This window comes from Plecotus auritus (assembly GCF_963455305.1).
Source record: "Plecotus auritus genome assembly, chromosome: 13".
Taxonomy (NCBI): Eukaryota; Metazoa; Chordata; class Mammalia; order Chiroptera; family Vespertilionidae; genus Plecotus; species Plecotus auritus.
The window spans coordinates 28,349,513-28,372,703 of NC_137779.1; the positions used below are offsets into that span (position 1 = coordinate 28,349,513).

Genomic DNA, 23,191 nt, shown 5'->3' on the forward strand with positions numbered 1-23,191 from the left:
GCTCCCATTAATTCCCCACTGTGCTCACTTCTTGCCTCTTGTTTGCTGTTCTCTTTCCGCCTTCTCTTCATGCATTCACTACTGAGGTGGCAACAACCTTTTACTTACCCCACAGATAACATGGGGTTGGGGGGGAAGGAATTCAAGTTGCTAAGCTTCTTAGAGCCCCTTGGCCAAGAGGATTTTCAGCCTGCACATTGTCCCCCCATAGGTCCTAGCCAGTGCCCTCTAATTCCCGGTGTTTTGTTTTTTTTCAGAATCTTTTGTTGTTGTTGTTAATCCTTATCCCAGGATATTTTTCCATTGATTTTTGGAGAGAGTGAAAGTGGCGGGGGAGAGACAGAGAGAAACATTGATGTGAGAGACAGACATTGATTGGTTGCCTCCTGCATATGCCCCAATCAGGGCCTGCAACCCAAGTACATGCCCTTGACCAGAATCGAACCCAGGACCCTTGAGTCTACAGGCTAACGCTCTATCCACTGAACCAAACCAGCTCGGGCTAACTCCAGATCTTCTCTCCCAGAGTCCCACCCCTACCTCACACCTTCCTACCTGGCCCAGTTTTTCTCCCTGGACTTCTCGTTACCTGAACTAAGTTAAATCTGCTTACTTGTCAAGTGTCTCCCACTGCGCTCCACCAGGGTGTCCTTTCACCACCGTACCCGCAGGGTCTGAGGCTGGGCATGGCACACAGCAGTGAAGACAACAGGGGCGGGTATTTGTTGAACTAATGGGTGAACGCTGGCAACTCAGTCCTCAATGGGAACAGGTACCTGTCAGTCCCAGTGCAACCGGTGCAATGAAGAGGAAGATAGGTCTCTTGGGATCCCCTCCCCACCCCCGAGGTGCAGGGGCGTGGACTGCCCACCCTCTGGGTCCCAAAGTCCCTCACAGCTGAAAAACCAGACTCGGGGAGCAGGGAAAGTAACGTACTAAGGTTTTTAATACAGTCTGATCAGATCAATTCACATCACGAGGTCAACCTGGGCTTGCTCACACGTGACACAACTGAGGTACACAATGTCCCCACCTGCCAGCTCTCCTGTCTCCCTGGCTCCCAAGAGCACTACCCCCTACCTCCCTGACCAGACTGGCATTTTTAAAATTTCGCATAAAACTATTTCTTCCATAGACTCCAAACAATCAACTAGCCAAGTTAATTATGGTACATCTAAACAAGGTTTAATACTAACCCTAACCTGTGACTGCGGTTTACAAAGAGCTCTGTATCACCTGGGATAGCTTTCAGTAGCAATTCACTACAACTGGTCCTAAAAAATAATAACAATAATAATAATAATTAGAGAATTAAAACCCAACAGCAAGTTGAATGGTTAAAATCACGTAAGAACTGGAATTTGGGGGTGGGAGTGTCCTCAACAGCTAAGCTTGTCCTAGAAGCAAAATGCGAGACTCCAAGCAGGGCTCCGAAAATCCTGGGGCCCTCCAGGTCAAGGGTCAAGCTCAGGGGGGCTCTTGGAGGACACTCTCCCCCTGGTCCATGGGATGCTGTAGGCTTCCAGCTTCCTTAAAGACAGTGGGGCATCCGAGTTGGATACGTGGGTGGAGACCCTACTGTGTCTTCTCTTAAGGGATACGAGATGGGGGAGTGAGGGGTTAGAGAAGTGGGAGGGGACCAGCATCACTGAGGTCCAGAATGCCGTCAGGTGTGGGTTTGGGACGGGGGTGACTAAGAACTGAGCACCAGGAATTCCAGCTTCTGCTCACTAGAGAAACTGGAACCCGTGTTGCCTTGAAGGCCCTTGAAGGCCTATGTAGTGTTTCCTGCCCTTGCCCCATACTGGGCCTCACAGACGTGTCTGCAGAGTATCAGATGAGGATCTAGCTAAAGACCACAGGGGATGGGTGGTGGAGAGGGATGGGATGATAAGGTGGGGGGCGGGGTTTAAAAACGAATAAAAATCTCTCAGCTACAGAACCCAAAGACATCACTTCCCTCCGCATTCACAGCATTTCTCAGCAGTCCCCGGACGGCCATTTCCACAGGGACGCAGCCTCTGCCTCACTTCCCCTCCGGCCCCATGGGCTGCTGGTCAACCTCGGGATCTACTAAAGACGATGCGAACGCTGACTGCACAATCTGAAACCCGAAGGACTCGAGGAGAGACATGTTCTGCTGGGGAGAGAAAGGTGAGCCGAGGGCGGGGCCCAGGTCCCCCAGGGGGCCCCCGAGAGCCCGGACATGCACCTTCTGGATGTGTTTGTTCAAGTAGGACTTGGAACGGAAGAAGCTCCCGCATTCAGGGCAGGGGTACTTCTTCTCCCCGTCGGACTCCATTTTGTTTTTGGGGACCGCCATGTCGCAGGAGAAAGAGCCATTGGTGTTCTGCTTCTCCGGTGTCTTCAGGTCGCTGGCATCCGAGAGGTCGCCGTAGGAGTCGGAGCTCTCAATCGGATCCTGATGTGAGCATTTCTGGCCTTCTAGGAGAAAACAGAACACAGAGGCGAGATGAGGCCAGGCTCTGGAGAGGGCCCCTCCTGGAGGGGCTGTGAGGGACCAGCTCGCAGGCCTGTGGAGGGTGGTTGGCAGCCATCCACGGTCCTGGCAGAACCCACCGAGGTCCGGCTGGTCAGCCTGGGAGTCTGACCACCTACGGGGGCAGACAGCAGGGCCCTGGGGCTGCCAGCCTCCCTCGCTGAGGACTCTTCATGCAGGTGCGTACGTATCGCTCATCATCATCTCAGCCTGCTCCAAGGAAGGGGGTTCAGAGAGGGGACCTCCACTGCTTCTCCCCAGAACAACTCAAAGACCCCCAACTCCTAGGCCCTGTCTTGGGTGCCTCTGAAGGTAAAACGGCTGTTCTGGGGATGCTGAACAGGGATGTCAGTGGCCTCACCTCTGCACCAGACTAGCTGCACCCTAGCAAGGCGGAACCAGAGCCGGGGATCCTCAAGCCAGCAGACACCAAGATGGGGGAGACAGAAGCCAGTCCTTTTCCAGTGCTGCGAACACAAGCCTGCCCTCACCGCCTTCCTGCTGCCAAAACCTTTCCTGGGTCAAGTGGCCAAAGCACAGAGATTAAGAGCAACTCGGAACAACTCAGCTGGCAGGTTGGGCCCACACAGCGCCCAGGACAAGCTGGACCGCCAGACAACCCTCACGGCTCTGCCTTGCCCGGCCCACAATGGAGTCCTCCACCAATCAGCAGCTTCCTGCCTGGGTTCAGAGAGCCATGCCGGGAAGGGAGGTCTGCGATGGGAGCGTGGAGCATGCCATCTCTGCCATCCACCAAGCCCCTGGCATTATCCCCAAAGCAACCACAACTTCAAAATACCACAAAACAACCTGAATCAACGAGTGAGGGTGGGGTTTAGGGAGCTCTACGCAAACCAAGCAAACCGACTCGGAGTCAAGAGGCCATCAGGTAGTTCATTTATCGCCATGCACCTCACAGACGCAGCCAGAGGCCCCCTGGAAAGGGTGCTCACAGCTACCAGTCACACCTATGAAGGGGGAAGCCGGCCCTGGGCTCCCCCTGCCCAGCAGGATCAAAGGAGAAGGCATTCAGCTCCAGCTAGCTCCACACCACCCTTCCAGGGCCACAGGCAACAGACAAGCCCAAAGGAACTCATCATGCAGGGCTCCTCCTCCTGCCCTGGGCCGGGGACATGTTGCAGGGTTCCAGACAGCAGGGGCTGGCCAGGAGCAAGGGAGGAGGGCTGGGGAAGAGGAGGCGGGGGCTGGATCATGGCAGGGCCCTAAAGCCTCACTCCCTGCCCTGGAGTGAGATACCCACTATGACGCTGTCCTGGAGGCCACTGCCACTCAGATCACTGAGCCTCCTCGAGGCGGCCAGCAAGCCGGCAGCCTTCCCGCCTCCCCACACCCGGCCCAGCGCCCCCACAACACAGTCTGCGCAGAGAAGCAAAGTGCAGAGCAAGGGGTCGCTTGCCTTTGTTGCCATAGGTCCTGGCGCAGTGGAACGCTGCTCCCCCATTCGGTATGGGCTCCTGGTGCCTGGAGACCTGGGGAAGGGGAACACCGTGGTGGGTTTTAACATGGACCTTTAAGTAGGAGGCAGAGGAGAAACCTAAACAAGACAAAAGGAGATGAGATCCCGCGGCCAGCACCGAGACACCTCTCTGCTTCCCCCACGCCTCTCCTCTGGCCGCTCTGGCTAGCATTCCCAGGCCAGCTGCACCTAGAAGGGGCCCTCCTTGGCTCAAAAACAGCTGCGACCACAGGCGCCCCCTGGCTCAGGATGAAGGATGGCACTGTCCTCGGATCGGTTCCTCTGCAGAGCCCACTCTGCCAGGCTGCGGTAGAGGGCCCAGGCCAGCCGCCTGGACGGACGGATGTCAGGTCAAGGGCCAGACGGCCTCTAGGCTTGCTTGGCACCTCGGTAAGGAGTGGTTTGCAAGGTCCCACAGCCCCAGGTCAGCTGCAGGGACCACAGCCAGAAACGGAGTTAGAAAAGCATCCGGCTCCCGGCCGCCACGGCCGCCAGCCAGCAGAACGCTCGCTAACACTTGTAAACGGTACCACCGATCAGATGGAGGCGAGATGAAACCCCAAGGAACGCCTCCAGGAGCAGCCCTGCTTCTGTTTCTCAGGACATGTTCTAGTGGCTAAGCTTCCACCTTCAGAATAACTGGACTTAGTAACTGTTGAGACTTTTTGAAGAAAAGAAAAAGAGGACGTCACGTTAAAGGGTGCAGTCCTCTCTTATTCATGGTGGTCTTTGGTTCAGCTTTGGAGCATCCATCGGGGTCATTTAAGGAAAAAACGGGGATGATCTTTGCCTTTATTTGGGGGAAGGGACAGTCCAGCCATCTTGGGGCCACTCCAGCCCAACCCAGACGCTCCAGTCAGTTTGAGCTGTGGCATATCTCAGGCTGGGAAGAGTAGATCTTGGGCCAACTTCCGCACCACCCACAAGTCTGCAGCTATGGAACCAGGTGGGCAGGTCAAAGGATTTCGGCTTGGGTTTCACAGGAAGAAGCTGTGTCATCGAACCCCATTCATGGCCAAGGATCAGCAAGTGCCTTCAGCAGGAAGCGAAGCTCTTTAGCCTAAGGCCCACTTGGAGTGCCAGTGCCTTGATGATGTCCTTTCACTCACTCAGACCTGGCTGCCATATTCTCAGGTTCTTTCATTCCCCCTTAAAATTACCGGGTAACGATGGGATCCGTGACTAACAGCTCAGCGGCTGGAGCCCTGCGTAATGTCTGCACGTGACGCCTTGTCAAAAGTCTGACTGGGCGTGGCCTTCGGGACGACAGTGAAAGTTACCATGAGCTTCCTCACTCCCAAGCTCCAGGGCTCCTTCCTTTACCTCTAGAACTTGTTTCCTAAGCCCGTTTCTTCTAGGACCGTGGTCGGCAAACTGCGGCTCGCGAGCCACATGCGGCTCTTTGGCCCCTTGAGTGTGGCTCTTCCACAAAATACCACGGCCTGGGCGAGTCTATTTTGAAGAAGTGGCGTTGGAAGAAGTTTAAGATTAAAAAATTTGGCTCTCAAAAGAAATTTGAATCGTTGTCCTGTTGATATTTGGCTCTGTTGACGAATGAGTTTGCCGACCACTGTTCTAGAAAGTACTTTTTCTACCTAATTTACCCAGTGAATGTTCTCTTGCCAAAAAAGTTCACCTTCAGCAAGTGGTGATGGTGTGCCAGGGCCCAGTACATTGCATGCATTTTTCTGTAGTATTCCCCCAACCACCCTATGAGCTGAGAATTATACCTATTTTGTAGATTAAAAATTAAGAGGCTTAGTGAGGTTAAGCAACTTGCAGTCACAGGTACAGCTACGAAATGGCAGAGCCTGGACTCCAACCTCAGGGCCACGTGGTCCTTAACCACTGGGCAGACTTTTTTTTTTTTTTAAATATATTTTTATTGATTTCAGAGAGGAAGGGAGAGGGAGAGATAGAAACATCAATGATGAGAGAATCATTGATCAGCTGCCTCCTGCACACCTCACCCTGGGGATCAAGCCTGCAGCCCCAGGAATCCAACCGGGACCTCCTGGTTCATAGATCAATGCTCAACCACTGAGCCACACCGGCTGGGTGGGGCAGACTCTTTTTAATGTGTCTTGGCCCTGGCCCTAGAAACATCCCTCGGACTTTTGCAATAGGTTTCGTGATCACCATTTACACTCATGTATCTCTCTTCCATTAGAATGGAAGCCGTTGATAGATAGGGGCTGACCTGTGGGAAGCTTATTTAACAAACACTCCCCTGACAACAGTGCTTGGTGGTTCTGGAGGAAATGGGGGATTGAGTGAATGTTCCTTCCTTTCCTGACACAGCTCCTTCACAGACCCACTTGGGCCAGAGGCCGGTGCCCTGCCCTGCCTGGCAGAGCGAGCTGTCCTGTGCTGTGACGAGGGGTCCGCCTGGGGCCAGTTACAGGGCAGACTGGCTTATCTTACGAACATTCCTAAGAGGAAGGGTGTAGTCAGGAATGAGTCGATGAGGCTCGTGGGAAAGAGGATCTCTGCCCCCTACTCGGTGCTGTGGCCCCAACAACCAGCACAGACATCAGGGACTTTCTGATGATGTGAGGATTCCACTTCAGAAGGAAAAATTTTTTCTTTGTTTTTTAATGGCTGGTGAGGCCTCTGCAGTGGTGTGGTGTACCCAGGCTGGTCCACGGCAATAAGAGGGGAGAGGAAGGAAGGAAAGGGCCACGAGGAATTAGCATAGTTACTCTTTCTGGGAAGAGCTCTATACCAGGGGAACCCAGCAGATGCTCAATGAAAACTCGCTTCTTTTTCCTGAAAAACAGGCTGAGTAACACTTTACCAGCTGCGGACAGTACTATCTATAGCAGAGCCACATGGCAGGGTGGGAGGAGTGGGTCTACAGCTGCCACGTGAAGCCCAGAATTTAAACACAGAGCAACTCAGCAGCCAACTGTTGGCTAAAACAGAAGCTGAGTTTCTGAGAAGAAAACATCTTTTAAGTCAGAAACATGTAGTTGGAATTCTGAACTCACCTGCTCATTCACTACCGATTAACCAAGAACCAACAAGGCGGCTTGATCCAGACACCAGAACGATGGAGGTACTGAGCACACATGTGACTCCACTAGAACCAACAAGCCGCCTCCCTCCCATTCTAGAGATGAAGGTTTTATTGCCAAAGGACTATGTGCTCCTCCACTGCATGTTCTTGTCTGTTGCGCTGCATTTCACACTCCAGAAGCACATCCTTTCTTTGCAAGGTCCACATCCACGCAGGGCTCGGGGACCGCTTTCTCCTTGTCCAAACCTTGGTGCCAGTGGGGGCCCTCGTTGGTTTGTGTCAGCTCCGAGAATGGCAGGCCGTCTGCGCCCAAGCCTGGCATTGGTAACAACGTGTACGCCCACCTCGGGGAAGAAGACTTCCTCTACCTTTTAAGCAGTGATGTTGGAGACCAGGTGTTGTCTCTGTCAGAGGCACATTCTCAATGAGCAACCCCTCTTCCTCACGTTAGTACATATGCATATACACAAAGACCCTGCTATAGAAATTTTAAAAGAAAGGTAGAAAACTATGGTGACCTACCGGATCCTTTTCTCCCTCCCACTGATCGACTTAACCGATATCCTCAACTTGAAAATGAGGGAACAAACTGTTCTCACCATCTTCCCACTACAAATTATCTTCCTCTCCAGAAGGTCTGACCCGCATCTTTTTTTTTTTTTTAATATATATATTTTATGGATTTTCTTACAGAGAGGAAGGGAGAGGGATAGAGAGTTAGAAACATCGATGAGAGAGAATCATCGATCAGCTGCCTCCTGCACACTCCCCACTGGGGATGTGCCCGCAACCAAGGTACATGCCCTTGACCGGAATCGAACCTGGGACCCTTGAGTCCGCAGGCCCATGCTCTATCCACTGAGCCAAACCGGTTAGGGCCTGACCCGCATCTTGATATGTCTCTAGGACAAAGACCAGGTCATCTGTCTCAAGTGTGGGACTAGAGCAGCCAGGCTGCCTCTAATCTTTCCTTTTTTTTTTTTTTTTTTTTTTTTTTTTTTTTTTTTTTTTTTTTTTTTAAATATATTTCTTTATTGATTTCAGAGAGGAAGGGAGAGGGAGAGAGAGACAGAAACATCAATGATGAGAGAGAATCATTGACCGGCCGCCTCCTGCACATCCCCCACTGGGGATTGAGCCTGCAACCCAGGCATGTGCCCTTGGCTGGAATCGAACCCGAGACCCTTCAGTCCGCAGGCTGATGCTCTATCCACTGAGCCAAACCAGCTAGGGCTGCCTCTAATCTTTCCCATCCTTCACAGGCAAAGACTGAAAACGGCAGATCGTAAGTAGTTAAGTTGACTGCTTAAGACTTGTTGGGCCCTGGCAGGTGTGGTGCAGTTAGTGGGAGCACTGTCCCATGCACCAAGGGTTGCGGGTTCGATCCCTGGTCAGGATGCATGTGGGAGGCAACCAATTGATGTTTCTCCCCCCCCCCCCCCGCCCCTCCTCTCTCTGGAATCAAAAAACTTGTTGGAATTGAAGGATGTCAGAGGGCATTTGGAAATTCATTTTATCCAATCTCAACCATCTGAGCAGCTGGCTGGCATTAGCCTTTGCTCAAACCCTTGTAGAGTTAAGAACATCCATTTATTGGTTCAGCTCCTCCCTGAATCCATAGCCTTGGTGGCAGGTGGCGGGCAGGGCAAAGGATGACCAGAGCTATCTGCATTCTGATTCCAGTGCCTTGATGTCTTGGGTGTCATTTTCTTCCTGGAAAAACTGCCTTCCTCTTTGGTGTTCTTTCCTTTTTTTCCCTGTTGGGAGTCTCTTTCTGCCCAAGAAATGAGTCCAGAGGTAGAATCCTGTTCCTTCTCTTCTAATAAAAAGTGAAATTATCTTCTCTTCCTTCTGAGTACCCAGGGTAGGCTGGACCAGAGCCCTCTTTTATCGTCTTAGAAGAATGGGACTTCCTGCTCTGACTCAGACCCAAAGCTGTTTAGCTCATGATCCAGATGTAGTCTTGTCTTCTCTGAGATAAGGTGGCCTCTGCTTTTCCTCTTCCGTTGTCTCCATCCCAGTCATGGAGCCTGCAGGCTGCAGCCCAAGGCCTTTGCCAGCCCCAGGAAAAACAATTCCTGACGTACAGTAGTTGTTGGCTTTGCCACATCAGCTGTCTTGTAACTGGGCCAACTTGCCCTGCTGTTCCCTGCTGCTCTCAGCTCCCTTGGGAGCTGAGCCCCCAGGGGCTATGGCCCTGGATCTCCCACCAGTCCTCACCCCCCTCTGCAATCGGGCTAGGCTTTCTGGGTTTCCGCATTAGCATCTTTCTCCACTCTCATTGGTTCCTGCTTCTGGGCTCTGACCCCAGTTCTCAGGCTGAGAACTGCAACCTTGAAAACTTGACAAAAGGCCAGAGGATGGCATGTTGTGGCGGGTTTAGAGTTATTGGGGGCTACTGTTAGGAAGCCAGGGCAGCCACGGTCAAGATGGTCAGCTACACCCCAATAATTCCCTGTGTGCCTCCCTGCTACCCGGGGGAAATTCCTGCCAGAAGGGCTCTATTGACATGTCAGAAAATAGGACAGGTGCTTAAGCGGCTTTTGCTCCCTGCTGCCCCAGCAGGGTTCTTGGTGATGCAGACAGTGACACCCAGTGGCCTTCAGGCAAACCCCAAGTGTGCAGTCTCAGGTCGCTGCTCAGCAGTCTCCCCCACAGCGGCCTCAGGGCGCACGGAGACCCACAGGCACCCGCATTCCAGCCAAGGACTGCAGGCGTGTTTGTTTCTCTCTGTCCCAGCCAGGGTGTCAGCGTGTCTTTCCTAACAGTTACAAAGTGTAAGAATAGGGCCTCCCCCGTGTGCAGCACCTTGTGGGTTCAGTTAACTTCCATCTACTTTGTGTGCCAGGATCCTCACAACAACCCTGTGAGGTGGGCAAGGGGGGGGGGGGGTTCTTAACCCCATTTAAGAGATGAAGAAACTGACGTTTAGAGGAGGGAAGGGAAAGCTCGAGGTCACACAGTAGGGTGAGGTGGAAGCGGCTGGGATTAAACCCGAGGCCCCGATTCCTGGTCAGTACTCAATCCACTAAGCCACACCCAACACTTCCAGAAGCACTGGGACCAGGGCGTCCCAGGATACAGGACTTCTCAGCAGTCCACGCCTGGCCAAAGCAAGCACACCGTGCAGAAGCATCCTCACACCCACTACCGACAGCTGCCCAACGTCCTTCAGCAGAGACGCGGCGCCAGCCTCCTCCAACTGACACTGTGCGTGCAAAACACAAACCTCAGCCCTTCCAACAGCTGACAAGCCCTGGCGGAAGCTCAGATCCAGGACAGGCCTGACTTCACCCAACACAACACCCGGGCCAGAGCCAGAGCCACCTGTCCTAGGCCAACGTCAGCAGCAAGCGTGCTCCCCTGCTCAGAACACCTTCCACTCTCCTCTCTCGTCAAGGCCACGATCTGCCTGGGTTCGGGCTTGCTTCTGATCATTTGTGCCACATACAGAGTTTCTTTTCTGACCCTTGTCCATCGCGAGGCTCAACCTCCTTCCCTGGCTGCCGAGTTCCACATGCCAGGGAACCGCCAGCAAAGCTCTCCAGCAGAAGCCCCTTTTCTCCCCGCTGTGGGGTCTAGTGCCTCTCTCACCAACATCAATGCCTCAGTGGCCTCTCCAACTGCATCCATCCTGCCACCTGAGCAGCACATGTTCCGGGCCCAGCCTGGGAACAATACCCTTCCTGTTCCCACCTGCTGATCTCTTGGGAACTCCCAAACACCCCAAGTCTCTTGGGACGGAAGGGGTGGCAAGCAGCTAGCTGGGCGAGGACCGCGTTTATCACTCAGTGGGAAGGGAAGGCCGGCCGTGCACAGCATGGAGCCTGGGGCAGGGTGGTGCAGAGCCCCAGCCGCCCACACGGGCTCAGGCCCCTCCTCTGGAAGAGAGGGGACCGCAGGGCGATTACCTCGGTTACAGATGCTGCAGAAGTTGCTGGGCCCCTCGCTGTGCTTCTTCAGATGGTCCGCCATGTACGCTGCCCGCAAGTACTTCCCGCACACCTGGCAGGGCACTTTGTCCTCATGGCAGGCCAGGTGGGAGCGCAGACGGTCTCGGGTGGCAAAGGAAGCGTTGCAGGTCTGAGGGCAGAAAGGAAAAGAGGATGAGGGGGAAGCTGGCACTCCGCGCCTGACTCCTGACCGAGCGCGCTGTGCAACAAAACCACTTCTGGCCGACACATTCGGCTCCTTGTACAGAGCTTTAGAACACGGCCTAGGGCCAGGCTTTCTCCCCAGCAGGCAGCTCGCTGCTCTGATTTCCCACACGGGACACTGGAATTCCTAGTTCCCATGACTACCACAGCACGGCATACTATGCCCCCCTGCAAAATGAAGATGAGGCATTTGTTCCTTTGTAAACATTCAGAATTGACATCAGTTGCACTGACTCTACGGGAGTTTACACAAGTCATTGGCATATAAACAGACCAGTCTTCCTATTCTCCATCCTGGGTTTCCCTAGTTGCTTTATACAAAGAACTCAACTTATTCACTTTATTCAAAAGTGCCTGTTCGTCTTGGCCACAGGGAAATGAAAAAGGCAGGACCAAGCCCATAGATTACTCCCATGTTCTTGTGAGTCTGTATTGAAAAAGCGGCCCATAAAATGAGACTGTCAATGCTGCTACCACGAGAAAGAGCAGAGAGAAATGTTAAGTTGGGGAAGTGCTGGTAATAACAGGGAAGGTGATGCTACCCTATACTGATTGGGCACTCCCTCCGTGCCAGGCGGACACCATGCTTAGCCTTTTAGAGGCACTTATCTCCCGCGGTCCATCCTTACAGCGGCCTTCCGGGGTAGGCTGTGTTATCACCTTCCAAGAGTGCGGTCACAGGGAGTTATACTGTGACCACCAGCTCATGGCCAGGCCCCAGGGGCCGATGACTCAGGTGATCGAGGTCAGCACCCACACCTGCACCCTGGGAGGGCAGGCCCAAGCCCCGGGCATTTCCTGTGTCTGGAACCTGACTCAGTCTCAGTCCCTGATCTCCCCCCAGCACCCTTTTCTCCGCTGGGGCTGGCACAGGCCTTGGGGGCCACGGAATGTCAGGAAAGTCCTCAGGAGCGTTCAATCTGGTGACTCTCAGGCTATTTTGGTTCTATGGAAGAGTTTCAGGGGTTCTAGTCGAGTCTGACTCATCTCTCTGTGTATGTTTATTGCTGTAGAACTGCAAGAAAGCAACCTGCCCCTTTAAGTGCATTACAGATCGAAGGTTAACCCACTGAGGAACTGCTACCCCGTTAACTCGCCCCTACGGTGTCTGTCTAACAGAAGCATATCCTGAGATCCTTAAGGTAAGTGAATAGTCCTCACGTGCCCTTATCTATTTCCTTACCGTACAAGTACAGTTCTCTATCTCCCTATTGTACAATCAAAAGCAAGCAAACCCACGTGATGCTGTGGAGGCCGAGGATGCCACGGCTGCTATCCTAATCCCAAATGTCTGTGTGCATTAGGACAGGCCTTGCTGTTCTGTCACTATCTTTTAAGTAAACGTTACAAATTTGAACAGAACAATTTATACTAATAAAATCCCGCTTTTATTTGTTTTATATATTGAGTTGATTCGTTTGGCAAATGAGGAAGCTGAGTTTAGAAAGTGATTTGCCCAAAGCACATTCAGCCTCTAGAGAAAGCAGCGGTCTGAACACCCTGCCACGCCAGACCAGTACCCTACCGATCCTGCCGGCTACCCCTACCCCGGGGTCCCTGTCTTCCCTGATGTCCTGCTGGGCAGACGGAAGCCCCGATAGGACCCGGGACAGCTGGCCCGTGAGTCCCCTGAGCCTGTGCTCTCACCATCTCTAGCTCAGCAGAGTCGCTTCTGGTCAGTGAAAGGTGCCGGGACTTTTTAGCACAGTGTATTTGGTGGCCAGGACTCCCGACAGGAAGAGGTGACAGGACTGTGCAGAACTCGAACACTTAGGTGCCTCAGAAAGCATCATGGGTGCTTGGTCTCATGGCCACAGGGGGGCCCCACCTCAGTCTGGGACCGCAAGACCCAATTATGGGCCAGAGTGAGCGGGGAGAGAGAGACTGAGTCTCCACCCAGCCCCCCAGCCTGTGAACCAGAGCGAGGGCTGCTGTAAACACCCTCTGGAGGGTGCACGTGTCGACTGATCCACAGTCAGGAGCCAGCTTGGCCCACCAGTCACCTACCCACCACCCCTGCAACGAGGAGAGGCTGGGCGGCCTGTGCCTCAGAGCTCACCGGAACCACACGTGGCCCAGGTGTGAGGACATGCAGCTGAAAGCGCGCATTCAGCCTTCTGTCTCCCGCGTCCCCGGGAGCGGACGCCCCTAGACGGATATGAAAGAGATGCCTTGTTTCCCTCGCCAGCCTTCTTGGGATCTGTCCTTTAAAGCACTGCCTGTCATACTTTGCCGGCTAAAGAGAATGAACAGCCAAACCTCAATTATCCACAAGTGGATTACCCATCTGGAGGATTAGCTAAGCAAAATTAAAATCTCAGACCAGGCCGCCTTCCCCCACCCGTCCCCCATTGATGACCTCTCCGGGAATGAGAGAGAGCTCACTTCAGCCTGGGCAGACAGCATTAGGAATGTAAATCTGTTGCTGAGAAAAACACACACAAGCACAACAACAACTTTCACTGTGTGACCCTTCCTGGCTGAGTCCCCTAAGTTTTCTGAGGGGATCTTGAAAGTGTGTGAGTCTGAGTCTAGACCTGCCAGAAGTTCAGAGAACACAGGACGGAAAGAGGCTGGTCACATGACCCAGGAGAGAAGGGACAGAGGACAGTGGCTGAGGGGAGACATATCAAAGAAGGGGTCACCCAGAACCTCCATGCGGGGGCAACTCCAGGGAAAGGCATTTCCCTCCCAGGAGACAGGGAGAAGCGAGAGGGACCCTGATGGGACAAGAGCGAGCCTGCAGGGTGTGATCTGATTGCCGGTGGCGCTTGGAATGGCTGCCCTGCCCACAGCCCTGTTGCTAAGCACCAAGGTCGGGTCCCAGCCCAGCCAACCTGAGCTTGGGTCCCCCCTGCTCATCACCACTCCACACTGAGCCCAGACATGCTCACTTGCCCAGCCCACCCCCAGGTTCTCCCTACCCCAGACTTCCTGTTGGGAACGGTGGAGCAGCTCAGAAATAGAGCCCAAGTGGTCCCAGGAACGAATGCACACCTGACCTTGGGTGGCCTCGGAAGTTGGCCAGCCTCAGGGGGTGTCCTGAAGCAGCCTTTCCGCAGCCCTGGAGGAAGTCTCAGGGCAGTGCCTGGAGGCCCAGCTCCAGAGGCCTTGCTGGCCCCTTCTTCTTCCGGGCGTCAGCTCCCGGAGTCCCTCCTCTAGCCATTCCTTCTAACAAGCTATCCCTCCAGCCCGCGCCGCCCCACCGGCCCTTGAGAAGCGGGGCCACTGGAAGCAAGGGGCGATGTCTCAGCTGCTCTAGCCTCTCCGCTTCAGGCTGAGCTCCGGGGGGATGTCCTAGCCCACTGCACTCAGAGATGCCGCCAGCTACGGACACTCGGGCCCAGGCCGGAGGCGACTTGTGTGTCACTGCCAACCTGAGGGTTCATGCCCTGACATCTGGCTGGCCTTTTCCCTCAAGCTGTGGCACCAGCCTTGGTAACTGGCTTCTCCGTCCTCTGTGGCATCAGGAGGGGCTGAGAGGTACATGCCCAGCTTTGCCAGGGGCCCAAGGAACCAACTCCCAGAGAGCTATAGTCACCCCCGAGGCCTTTAGCATATCGTCCATGCAAAACAGATGCCCCTGCTGGTTGACCAAGCCCAGGCACAGCTGACTGGCCAGCCCCGCACCTGGGAGCCAGCATGTCTTTACCTGCTGGGCCACCGTGAGGAGTCTGGCTATGGCTGGAGGCGGGGCCGGCAGGTCTGGGAGGGCTGGCTGAGAGGGCTTGGACACCCAGGGACAAGGATGTCAGTGTTATGACACAAACCAAGGACAAAACACACAAAGCCTCAAATGTTAGAATTAAAACTTTTATCATCGCTCGTTACCCCACGGAGCCCGCGGGGGCTAAAGGGCACACCAACAGGATCCGAGAGGGGGGATCTACATACATCTGCTTTATCAGCCCCCAAAGCCGTATGCTGGGGTGACCCGATACAAAGCTACTGGTTAGTCTAGTTCCTGAGCAGACCTGCTAATAAACCTCAAAAACACAAAAGTCTAACTCACTAGCCAGAAGTGAAAGCAGGACCTGTCTGAGGGGAGGGAAGAGCAGGGCAGCGGGGATGACCCAGTTGGAGTTGCACCCTCTCCTCTGGAAGGGCATCACTCCCAGGGTCGGGGGAGGGGTGGCCAGGCCCCATTCTAGAACACCCCTGCCTTAGGGGAGGTGATGCCAGGGGAAGGGGAAGCATAGAAGCCAGTGGCTTGGTTCCTAGGAATGCACCAACCTCCAAAATCGCCCGGGGCCAGGATAGACAGCCAGGGGTACCTGAAGCCTGAGTGGGTGGGGACCAAGGAGCTTCCTGCTATCCCATCTGGGGTCCCTGAGCTGGGAAAGACTCCAGGTCACCCTGGGAGGAGCCAGGCATGGTGGGTGGGAACCACTCTGCTGGCCTCTCCCAAAAGCAGGGGTCTCAGAGCAACCGCCACTCTCGGTCCCTCCACAGCAAACCCTCTCCGGGAGGCCAGGCTAGCCTACGGGCCACTGGGGAAAGGGCCGGCTGCCCTCTGGGCCGGTCCAGCCCTGCCTCAGATATGCCGGAGGGGCTGGGCAGAAGAGAGCGTTGCTGGAGTGGGCTGGGCCCAGGTTTTCGAGGGCTGGGAAGGATTTTTTTAGAGAAAGGGAAAAGGCGGTGTCAGGAACCGAATGGGACGACCTCCACAAAGCAGGCTGGGCAAAGTCCCATGATGGCAGGTCGCTAGGAAGAGATTCCAGGGGCGGCAGGCCGCTGCTGCTCCCAACCCACACCTGGAAAAAGGGCAGAGAGTGCAGGTTACCCCCCCAGGCCACCGGGCTCAGCCCCACTGCCCTCTGGGCTCCTCCTACTCTGCCAGGCTCTCGCACACTACCGGGGCGAGTCAGAACGTGCTCTGTGACGAGAAGATCAGAGACAGACAGAAGGCAACGAGGCACAGATGGACCCCACAGCCCCACCCCGGGTTAGCGTCCTCCGGAGAGGCCACCTTGCCTCGCTCATGCGAACACCATCCGCGCTGGCCCCGGGGGGCTCCTTGGCCTGCCTGCCACACGTCCACCCCTCACTGCAGGTCTCCCTGAACCCTCCCCCCTTGCCGCCAACAGGATACAGAGAAGCAGGATCCCCCCAGAGGCTGTAGTAAGCACCCCACAACTCGGCTGCCCCTCGGATTGCGGGGACTTGGCACCGGAGAGGGGAGGTCACCAAGGAGAAGAGAGAGGCATGTTTTCCATCACACAGGAATGCTCAGTGGCCAAGAGAGGAAACTCAAGTGTCGGGGTGCCACAGGGCCCCCAGGTATGATTCAAGCGGACAAACCAAGGGTGAGGACCTTGCCCAGCCTTCCCTACTGACTGCTACGCAAAGAGCTCGCGAGAGGAAACCATCTGGCTCCCCAGTCCTCAGGAGGGTGAAACAGGGGCCAGTGCTTGGAGCGAAGACCGCCCGCCCTCTCCACCCCTTGCCGACCTCAGGGGACTCCACAAGGGGAAGAGTTGGTGGCTGGACCCCCAGGAGCCCTTTTCAACCCCTCCCTCCCCGTGTGGCCTCCGCACACGGCTGAGAACCGGAAGCCAGGCCCAGGGGGATGCCAGTGCCCCCAGGGCAACACGTGTGCCACGTGGCCCACCGTCCACAGAGCTGGCCAACACCGGGAAAGGAGAGCTAAGCAACACAGGAGGCAGGGGTGGGAGCCAGGACCCAACAACCAGGAAGGAGGGGACATCGGCAGTGGCGGGAGGGGGCCGGGGGAAGAACAAAGAAGAGCGGACAGAGGGTGGAGGGACAGAGGAGGAGGTGTGCCAAGCGGTGGTCAGTCAGTCAGTCAGCGGCCCAGCACGCGCATCAGCTGGCTCGTGGCTGGGCTGTGCGAGCAGCCGGCATCATCATCCTCCAGCCCCGGCTGCCCTGGCCCGACCCCTACCTGACACTTGTGAGGCCGCTCAGAAGTGTGCACCTGCTTGATGTGTCCATTCAAGTGATCGGGCCTGGAAGAGAGAGAACCAAGACAGACTTGAAAGTCAGACCTCAAAAGAGGGGGCCACGCTCTCGGCCAGACCCCCCCAACCCCACCGGCACCCGCCCCCCCCCCCCCCCGAGGGAGAGCACTCCCTCCCCCCCACCCCCGCATGACAAAGGCAGCCTCACCACCCTGCTCTGGCTCCACAGGCCCCAGGCCTCTCCAGAGGGAAGGGAAGTGTTTGTCTCTGACCTTGCCTACCCACCTCCCTCCCCCACCAGAAACTCAATGATTTCCAGGACCCTGAGGAGGTGGCTTTAGAATGAGACAAGCTGCCTTGCTGCAGCCTTTCCGGGAGGGGGTGTGTGTGATTCATTGTCCGGACTAAAGACCCTTAGAAACTCAGTATTCCCCTCCCCCAGCCTCTCCTGCCGGGGCAGCCAATGAATGCCACCCAGATGGAATTCAGTCCCCAGAGGCCAAGGGATGGAGCCTTAAGTCCCCAGCTGGGCTGGTGAGCCAGATGCCCGCCAGAGCAGGTGGGCAGGGGTTGCCTGACCGGTAAGACTGGTTCCTGATTGGGGCCCCTCTGAGGGAGTTCTCCATCCCTGGGTTCCACACACAAGGTCCTTAGTATCCAGGCAAGTTAAAACCAGCCTTTTATTCTGGATATTCTCTTCAGAGGAGAAACAAAACCACCCTCCACTGCCAACAAGTCAGGGGTCACTAGAAAGTGCCTCTGAAAAGACACCCTGCCCCCTTCCTCTGTGTCCTGAGATCATAAAGGGGACCTGTGGGGTCAGCTAGGCTCGGGAGCCACCAGATCAGAGCTGAGCAAAGATTTCGGTGTTGGGAAGAGACTCTGGGTGCCAAGCTGTGTGCCCGTGAGGGGCAAAGCTGGAGCCCACTGGTCTCTGATGGCCGCGCCGTGCTGTGTGCTGGGGATGTGGTGGCACAGGAGCGTAAGGAGTCTGAGATACACTTGTTTCTGTTTCAGCGTCTCCCTCGGCAGCCATTCAAGCGGGGAAAGTCGCTGGAGGAGCCCAGCCTCCCGCCCCCAGAGGGGGCCCCACGCCTGGTGCCGGAAACACAAAGGGAGCCCAGGGAGAAGAATGGTGAGGCCCAGTGGCTGTGGCCTGAGGAATCCGGGGCCCTTCCCACCAGGCCCCAAGGAAGAGAGACAGCAGGGCATGCCTAGTGCCAGAGAACTTCCCTGGGGAAGAGAGAGCAGCTTCTTGGCCGCACCATCTCAAAAGCAGGCCCGTTAAAGCACTCCCCAAACCAGACGTGGCTCTGTAAGGTCAAGTGACCCCCACACTCCCAGATCTTGGCAAGGAGCTATCCCAGGGGTCAGAAATAGGACAGGTCATGGGGGGAAGGTACCATTTCTCACCTGGAGAAGCCTTTCCCACAGCTCTGGCAGATGTAGGGCTTGCCCACAGACCCGTCGTGGGACCGCACATGGTAGGACATGCGATCTTTTCTCTTGAACCTCAGCCCACACACAGGGCAGGAATAGGGCTTCTCCCCCGAGTGGGAAAGCTTGTGCCGATTGAGATGGTACACATCACGGAAGATCTTGCCACAGATTTCACATGCCACCTGCTTCCTGGTCCGGCTCCTCTTTCTGGGTCCATCGGGGTCCTCAGAGATGGGTAGCCCATTCTCACCCAGCCTGGGAGGAGGAAGGTCGATGTAGCCCAGCTGGAGGCTGGTGACACCATGCTGGGCCTCGTGCTGCCGGAGCCGGTTGGCATCAGTGAACACCTTCCCGCACAGGCCACATGGAAGGATGCCTGCCTCCCTCAGGCCCCCTGGAGACCCGAACATTGAGTCCAGCAGGTTGGCCTTCCTTGGGCGGCCCCGGCCTCGTTTGCCAGTCAGGGGAGGGGCACTGGATGCCACATTGGGGAATGGGGAAGTCAGCAGTTGGGGGGACAGGGGTCCAGCCACCATGGGCAAGCGGTCCACCCCAGGTAGCACAGGCAAGGAGGCTTGGCTGGCAATGGCTGCACCAGCTGCCCGAGCTGCCTCCTCCTCGGGCTGCATGCTGCCTGCGATGCCATTGCTGTTGGCTGCCAAGGCTGCCCCGTTGGTCATGTCCAAAGGGAAGCCCAAGTCTGAGGTCCCGGGGGGACGAAAGAGCATGATGTCAGCCCGGGCAGGGGGCACCAGGATCTGCACATTGGACTGTTTGATGACTTCCTGGCAGATCTCAATGACCGACCTCATCAGCAGGAACTTGGCAGCCGTCATGAGCTCGGGGAAGCTCTCCAGGCGAACCACGATGCGAGAAGTGTAGGCGAAGTCCAGGATGTCCCCGAACACCTTGGAGCTGATGGTGTGCATCTCCAGCTCTCGGCTGCCCCCAGCCCCGCTGCCCGGGGCCGCCGCTGCGCCCCCCACGTCAGCGGGACCCCCGTCCGCAGTTCCGCCATCGCCCAACTGGGCGCTGAACACCGACTCAAAGTACTCGCTGCAGGCGGCCAGCACGGCGCGGTGCGCTGGGAAGCTCTCGTCTCCCACCCGCAGGAGCACGTCGCAGAAGCGCCCGCCGTTTTTGCGCTGCTGGTTCAGGTTGTGCAACATCTCGGTGCTGTGCCTGCTCACCTGGTAGGTGTAGCAGCCCGACGGGCCGCAGGAAGCGTCGTTCACCCGCTCCATGTCCGCCGCCCCCTCCCCGCACACCCGGCCGCGGCTCTTGCCCGCCCCTTTCCCTTCCCCTAGGCAGGAACAAGAGGGGCGCAGCGGACGTGTCTACACTCCCCACACGTGCCGGCCCCGGGCTCTGTAGTCTCGCAGGTGCGCCGAGCGCACACGCCCCCTAACCCAGATCGTACTGTCTAGACTGCAGGGCGCACCACCCCCCACATAGCGGCCCCTACCCCTGCTGGATCGCGCGCTCCTCTCTCGTCTCCGCCCGCCCGCCTCCCCTTCTTGGTCTACCTCCGGGGGTAACAGAGCAAAGAGGTGCGCCCCTCCTGCAAACTCGCCTGCCACCTCCCCTCCCGCCCGCCAGGCGGCGCCGGCGCGCAGCCAACAGGGGCGCGCGCGTGGGGAGGAGGAGGGGTCTGCCGCGCAGGCGCGCGCGCGCGCCGCGGCTTTTCCCGGGCCCGCTGGGGGCGCGCGCTGCGTCCCCTGCAAAGCGCGAGCCGGGGCGGGGGCGCCGGAGCAGAGGAAACAAAAGGCGAAGGCGGCGGCGGCGGCAGGGCGCGCACTGGGGCGGCAGCACCGGCTGGGTTCCGAAGCCTGGCGGGCGAAGGCGGCGGCGAAGGCTGGAGCGGGCGGGCGAAGGCGGCAGGGTGGGCCCTTCCCCGGGCCGGGCGAAGGCGGCGGCGAGCTGCGGCCCCGGGCTCCGTGTGTTCGGAGCGGAGGAAAGATGGCAGCGGCTGCACTTCCTCTTGCACTTTCACCCCTGGGGGGAGGAGAAGGAGGGGGCGATACCAACAACACCCCCCCTTCTCGCTTGCAGGAAAAAAAAAGAAAAGGCGAGCTTGGTGTGGGGGGCCCCCGGCGCCCCCGGCCCTGCACGTGCGCACCCGGATTCCTGGCACCGGCCGCCCCGCGCTGCAAACTTTCCACTTTCTTTGTGCCGAGCGCCCCCCCCTCACCCAGCGAGGATGCACGTCCCCCCTTCCCTATTTATACAACCCCCCCGCTGCTCCGCTCCCCCCGCTTCCTGCCCCCCCTCCCCATTCTCCAGCTCCGCCAATGCTAGCGCAGCTGAGCCCCCGTCCGGCCCCCGCCTCCCCACCCCACCCGCGGGGCTAGGGGCTGCAGCCTCAGCCCCCCCGGACCAATGCAAACGAAGCGCCGAGCCAGCAAACCAGGTCCCACTGCCCCTCCCTCCCCGCCGAAAGTGGCTGTGTGCGGACCGGTGGGGGAAGGGGGACTGAGGGGTGCAGATCTGGGCCCCCAGTCCTAGCTTTCGATGTGCACCAGTAAGTGAAACGGGCTTCGGCTACCCTTCAGAGCCCACCTTTGATGCGCGAAATACCCAGAAGTCGCCTTCCCGCTCCCAACCCTAAAGAGCCCGGGGTCCTGGCTGGGGGCAGGCCGAACCTCCAGAGCTGCTTCTGCACCCCGCGCACCGACAGATCCGAAGGGGCTGAGCGTCCGGGAGCTGGGGAGAAGAGGCCATCGACCAGCCTCTCCCCCAAATCCCACGCCGAGCCTTGTGTCCGGGGAGCGGATAGTCAACAGCTCAGGGAGGCAACAACATAGACGTAAGGGCGATGGACAGGAGCAGGGATCCCCGCGCACCCCAGCACTGTCCCCTAGAGAAGGGAGGGTACTGGAGGGTCTGGGGAGCTCCCTTCGGCCTATTGAGGCCGGAGCATCCGGAGCGCTCGGGCCGGGCCATAGGCCCCGCGGGCAGGCCTGGGCGCTTTGTCCCCGCTTGGCCCGAGGATGATGCCGCGTGCGGGTTGGACACTGGGGTTTGCCTGCCGGAGAAACGCGCTGCCGTTGGGCAACCCGACTTGGAGCTCTGAGCTGCAGGCACCGCGTGTGCGGGCGGGAAGTTCCCACAGTTGCAAAGTAGGAGCGAGTATGTGTTCCAAACTTTCCACGGTTCCAAACTCCAAACTGAGCGCTTCCATTAAGAGAAGCGGAGGCGGGGGGAGGAGGGGAGGGGAAGCATTCTGGGTATCAGCATGCAAATGAACGGGCCAGGCTTCCAACTCCACTCGGGATTCCAGCCGCCGCCTGCCTTCTCCGCGCCAAGCCACGCGCGCCTTGGGGGCTTCCGCGAGTGGCGCCGCGGGAGGACCCGAGTTCGAGAACTCCGCCTTCTGGTTATGTGGTCTGGCACCAGTCGGCCTCTCTGAGCCTCTCGGTTAAACAGTTTTCCCAATGTGTGCACCGGAGATGGCAGCACCTGTCTCAGGAAGTGAGGATTCCAGGGTCTTTGCGCGGCACCTAATTCTGGGTCCTTACACACCTCCGTCCTTCCTAGGGCGTAGAAGGTGCTAAAAGCCTGTTGGAGAGAGAGAAAAAAAAATGAAGCTTAGAAACTTGAGGAAAATTCCTGGACCCGTAGCCAGACTATTTATGTTTGTTCTAAGCCAAAACGTGCTGTGTCACCTCAGGCTAGTGCCTTAACCTCCCTGAGCCAGAGCGCAGAGGTGCTTGGCTGGGTTCCGGAACCGGCAGTTTTTGTGTGTTCCAGAGTGCTGCAGGGAGCAGCCACAGAAAAAGATGAAAGGGGTTTAATTATTGAGTGCCTATTGCTATAAGCACATCTCTCTCCCGGTGGACACAGCTATTTCCGTTCTACCCCTGAAGAAACGGAAATGAGCGACTTGCCCAAGGCCAGACAGTAATCCAACCGGTTAACCTGAGTATGCCCCTGCCTTACCAGTGGCTTCCGAACCTGCTTACTGGCTCCCCCCCGAAAGGAAGAACTGGCTCTCAACCTGCTGTGCCCTGGCCAGTGTGGCCCGGTTGGTTAGGCGTCCCTCCTGCGCACCAGAAGGTTGGTTCCTTCCTGGTCAGGGCTCATGCCCAGGTTGCAGGCTCAATCCCTGGTAGAAAAAGGTGCTGTGATGGGCTTCATCCCAGAGGGTTCACCCTATGAAGGTAGGTGCACGGCGCCCTGAGGAAAGGGAGATGCATCAGCCCCATTTTGCAGATAGGAGGCCTGAGGCTGAGGGAATCTGAAGGGCCTGGGATGCCACCATGGCGATACAGCCAGGGACAAATCCGTACTCCGGTTCTGCACATTCATATTCCAGCTGCGTGTCTCCTTGGCAGCATGCTTGTACCGGAGGACTGTAATGACCTCTCAGCTTCATCCGTGACTCGACCTTCATCAGTCTTGCCCATCTCTTAGGCTCCCAGAATTCCATTCTATAACTTCAGGCTTCAAGGCATTCTTAAAGGACAATTTTTTTTTGTAATTGAAGTGAAATTCACATAAAATGTAACTGTTTTAGGGTGCAATCCAGTAGCACATATTACATTCACAATAGGGTGCAAGCACTACCTCTATCAAGTTCCACAACATTTTTGTTAACCCCAACGAAAATTGCCGAACTCCCCAGTCCTCCCTCCAGCCTCTGGCAACCACCAGTCTGCATTCTGTCTCTAAGGGTTT

General features: G+C 56.8%; 1 protein-coding gene across 6 annotated transcripts; it reads right to left on the reverse strand.

The window, feature by feature from the left end:
• Positions 1–929: 929 nt before the first annotated feature.
• Positions 930–20,668, reverse strand: PATZ1 (POZ/BTB and AT hook containing zinc finger 1). Of its 6 annotated transcripts, none has more exons than XM_080649849.1 (5): positions 18,488–20,668; positions 17,059–17,122; positions 10,908–11,079; positions 3,918–3,990; positions 930–2,445 (listed from the first exon to the last, which is right to left on the reverse strand). In XM_080649849.1, exons 1-5 carry the CDS (start codon positions 19,756–19,758, stop codon positions 2,412–2,414), a joined length of 1,614 nt encoding a protein of 537 aa, XP_080505975.1. In that variant the 5' UTR covers positions 19,759–20,668; the 3' UTR covers positions 930–2,411. The 6 variants fall into 6 exon arrangements, with proteins under 6 accessions (XP_080505975.1, XP_080505971.1, XP_080505973.1 ...); XM_080649845.1 differs by having other exon boundaries at positions 3,918–4,055; XM_080649846.1 differs by having other exon boundaries at positions 936–2,442; positions 3,918–4,055.
• Positions 20,669–23,191: the final 2,523 nt, after the last annotated feature.

Excerpts from the sequence above, each read along its gene's own strand:
- PATZ1 (XM_080649845.1), bottom strand. The coding sequence starts at position 19,758 with ATGGAGCGGGTGAACGACGCTTCCTGCGGCCCGTCGGGCTGCTACACC. Across the intron at positions 17,123-18,487 it reads TGTGGGAAAGGCTTCTCCAG|GCCCGATCACTTGAATGGAC; the intron begins GTGAGAAATGGT and ends TCTCTCTTCCAG. Across the intron at positions 4,056-10,907 it reads CTGCAGCATCTGTAACCGAG|GTTTCTCCTCTGCCTCCTAC; the intron begins GTAATCGCCCTG and ends TGTCTTGTTTAG.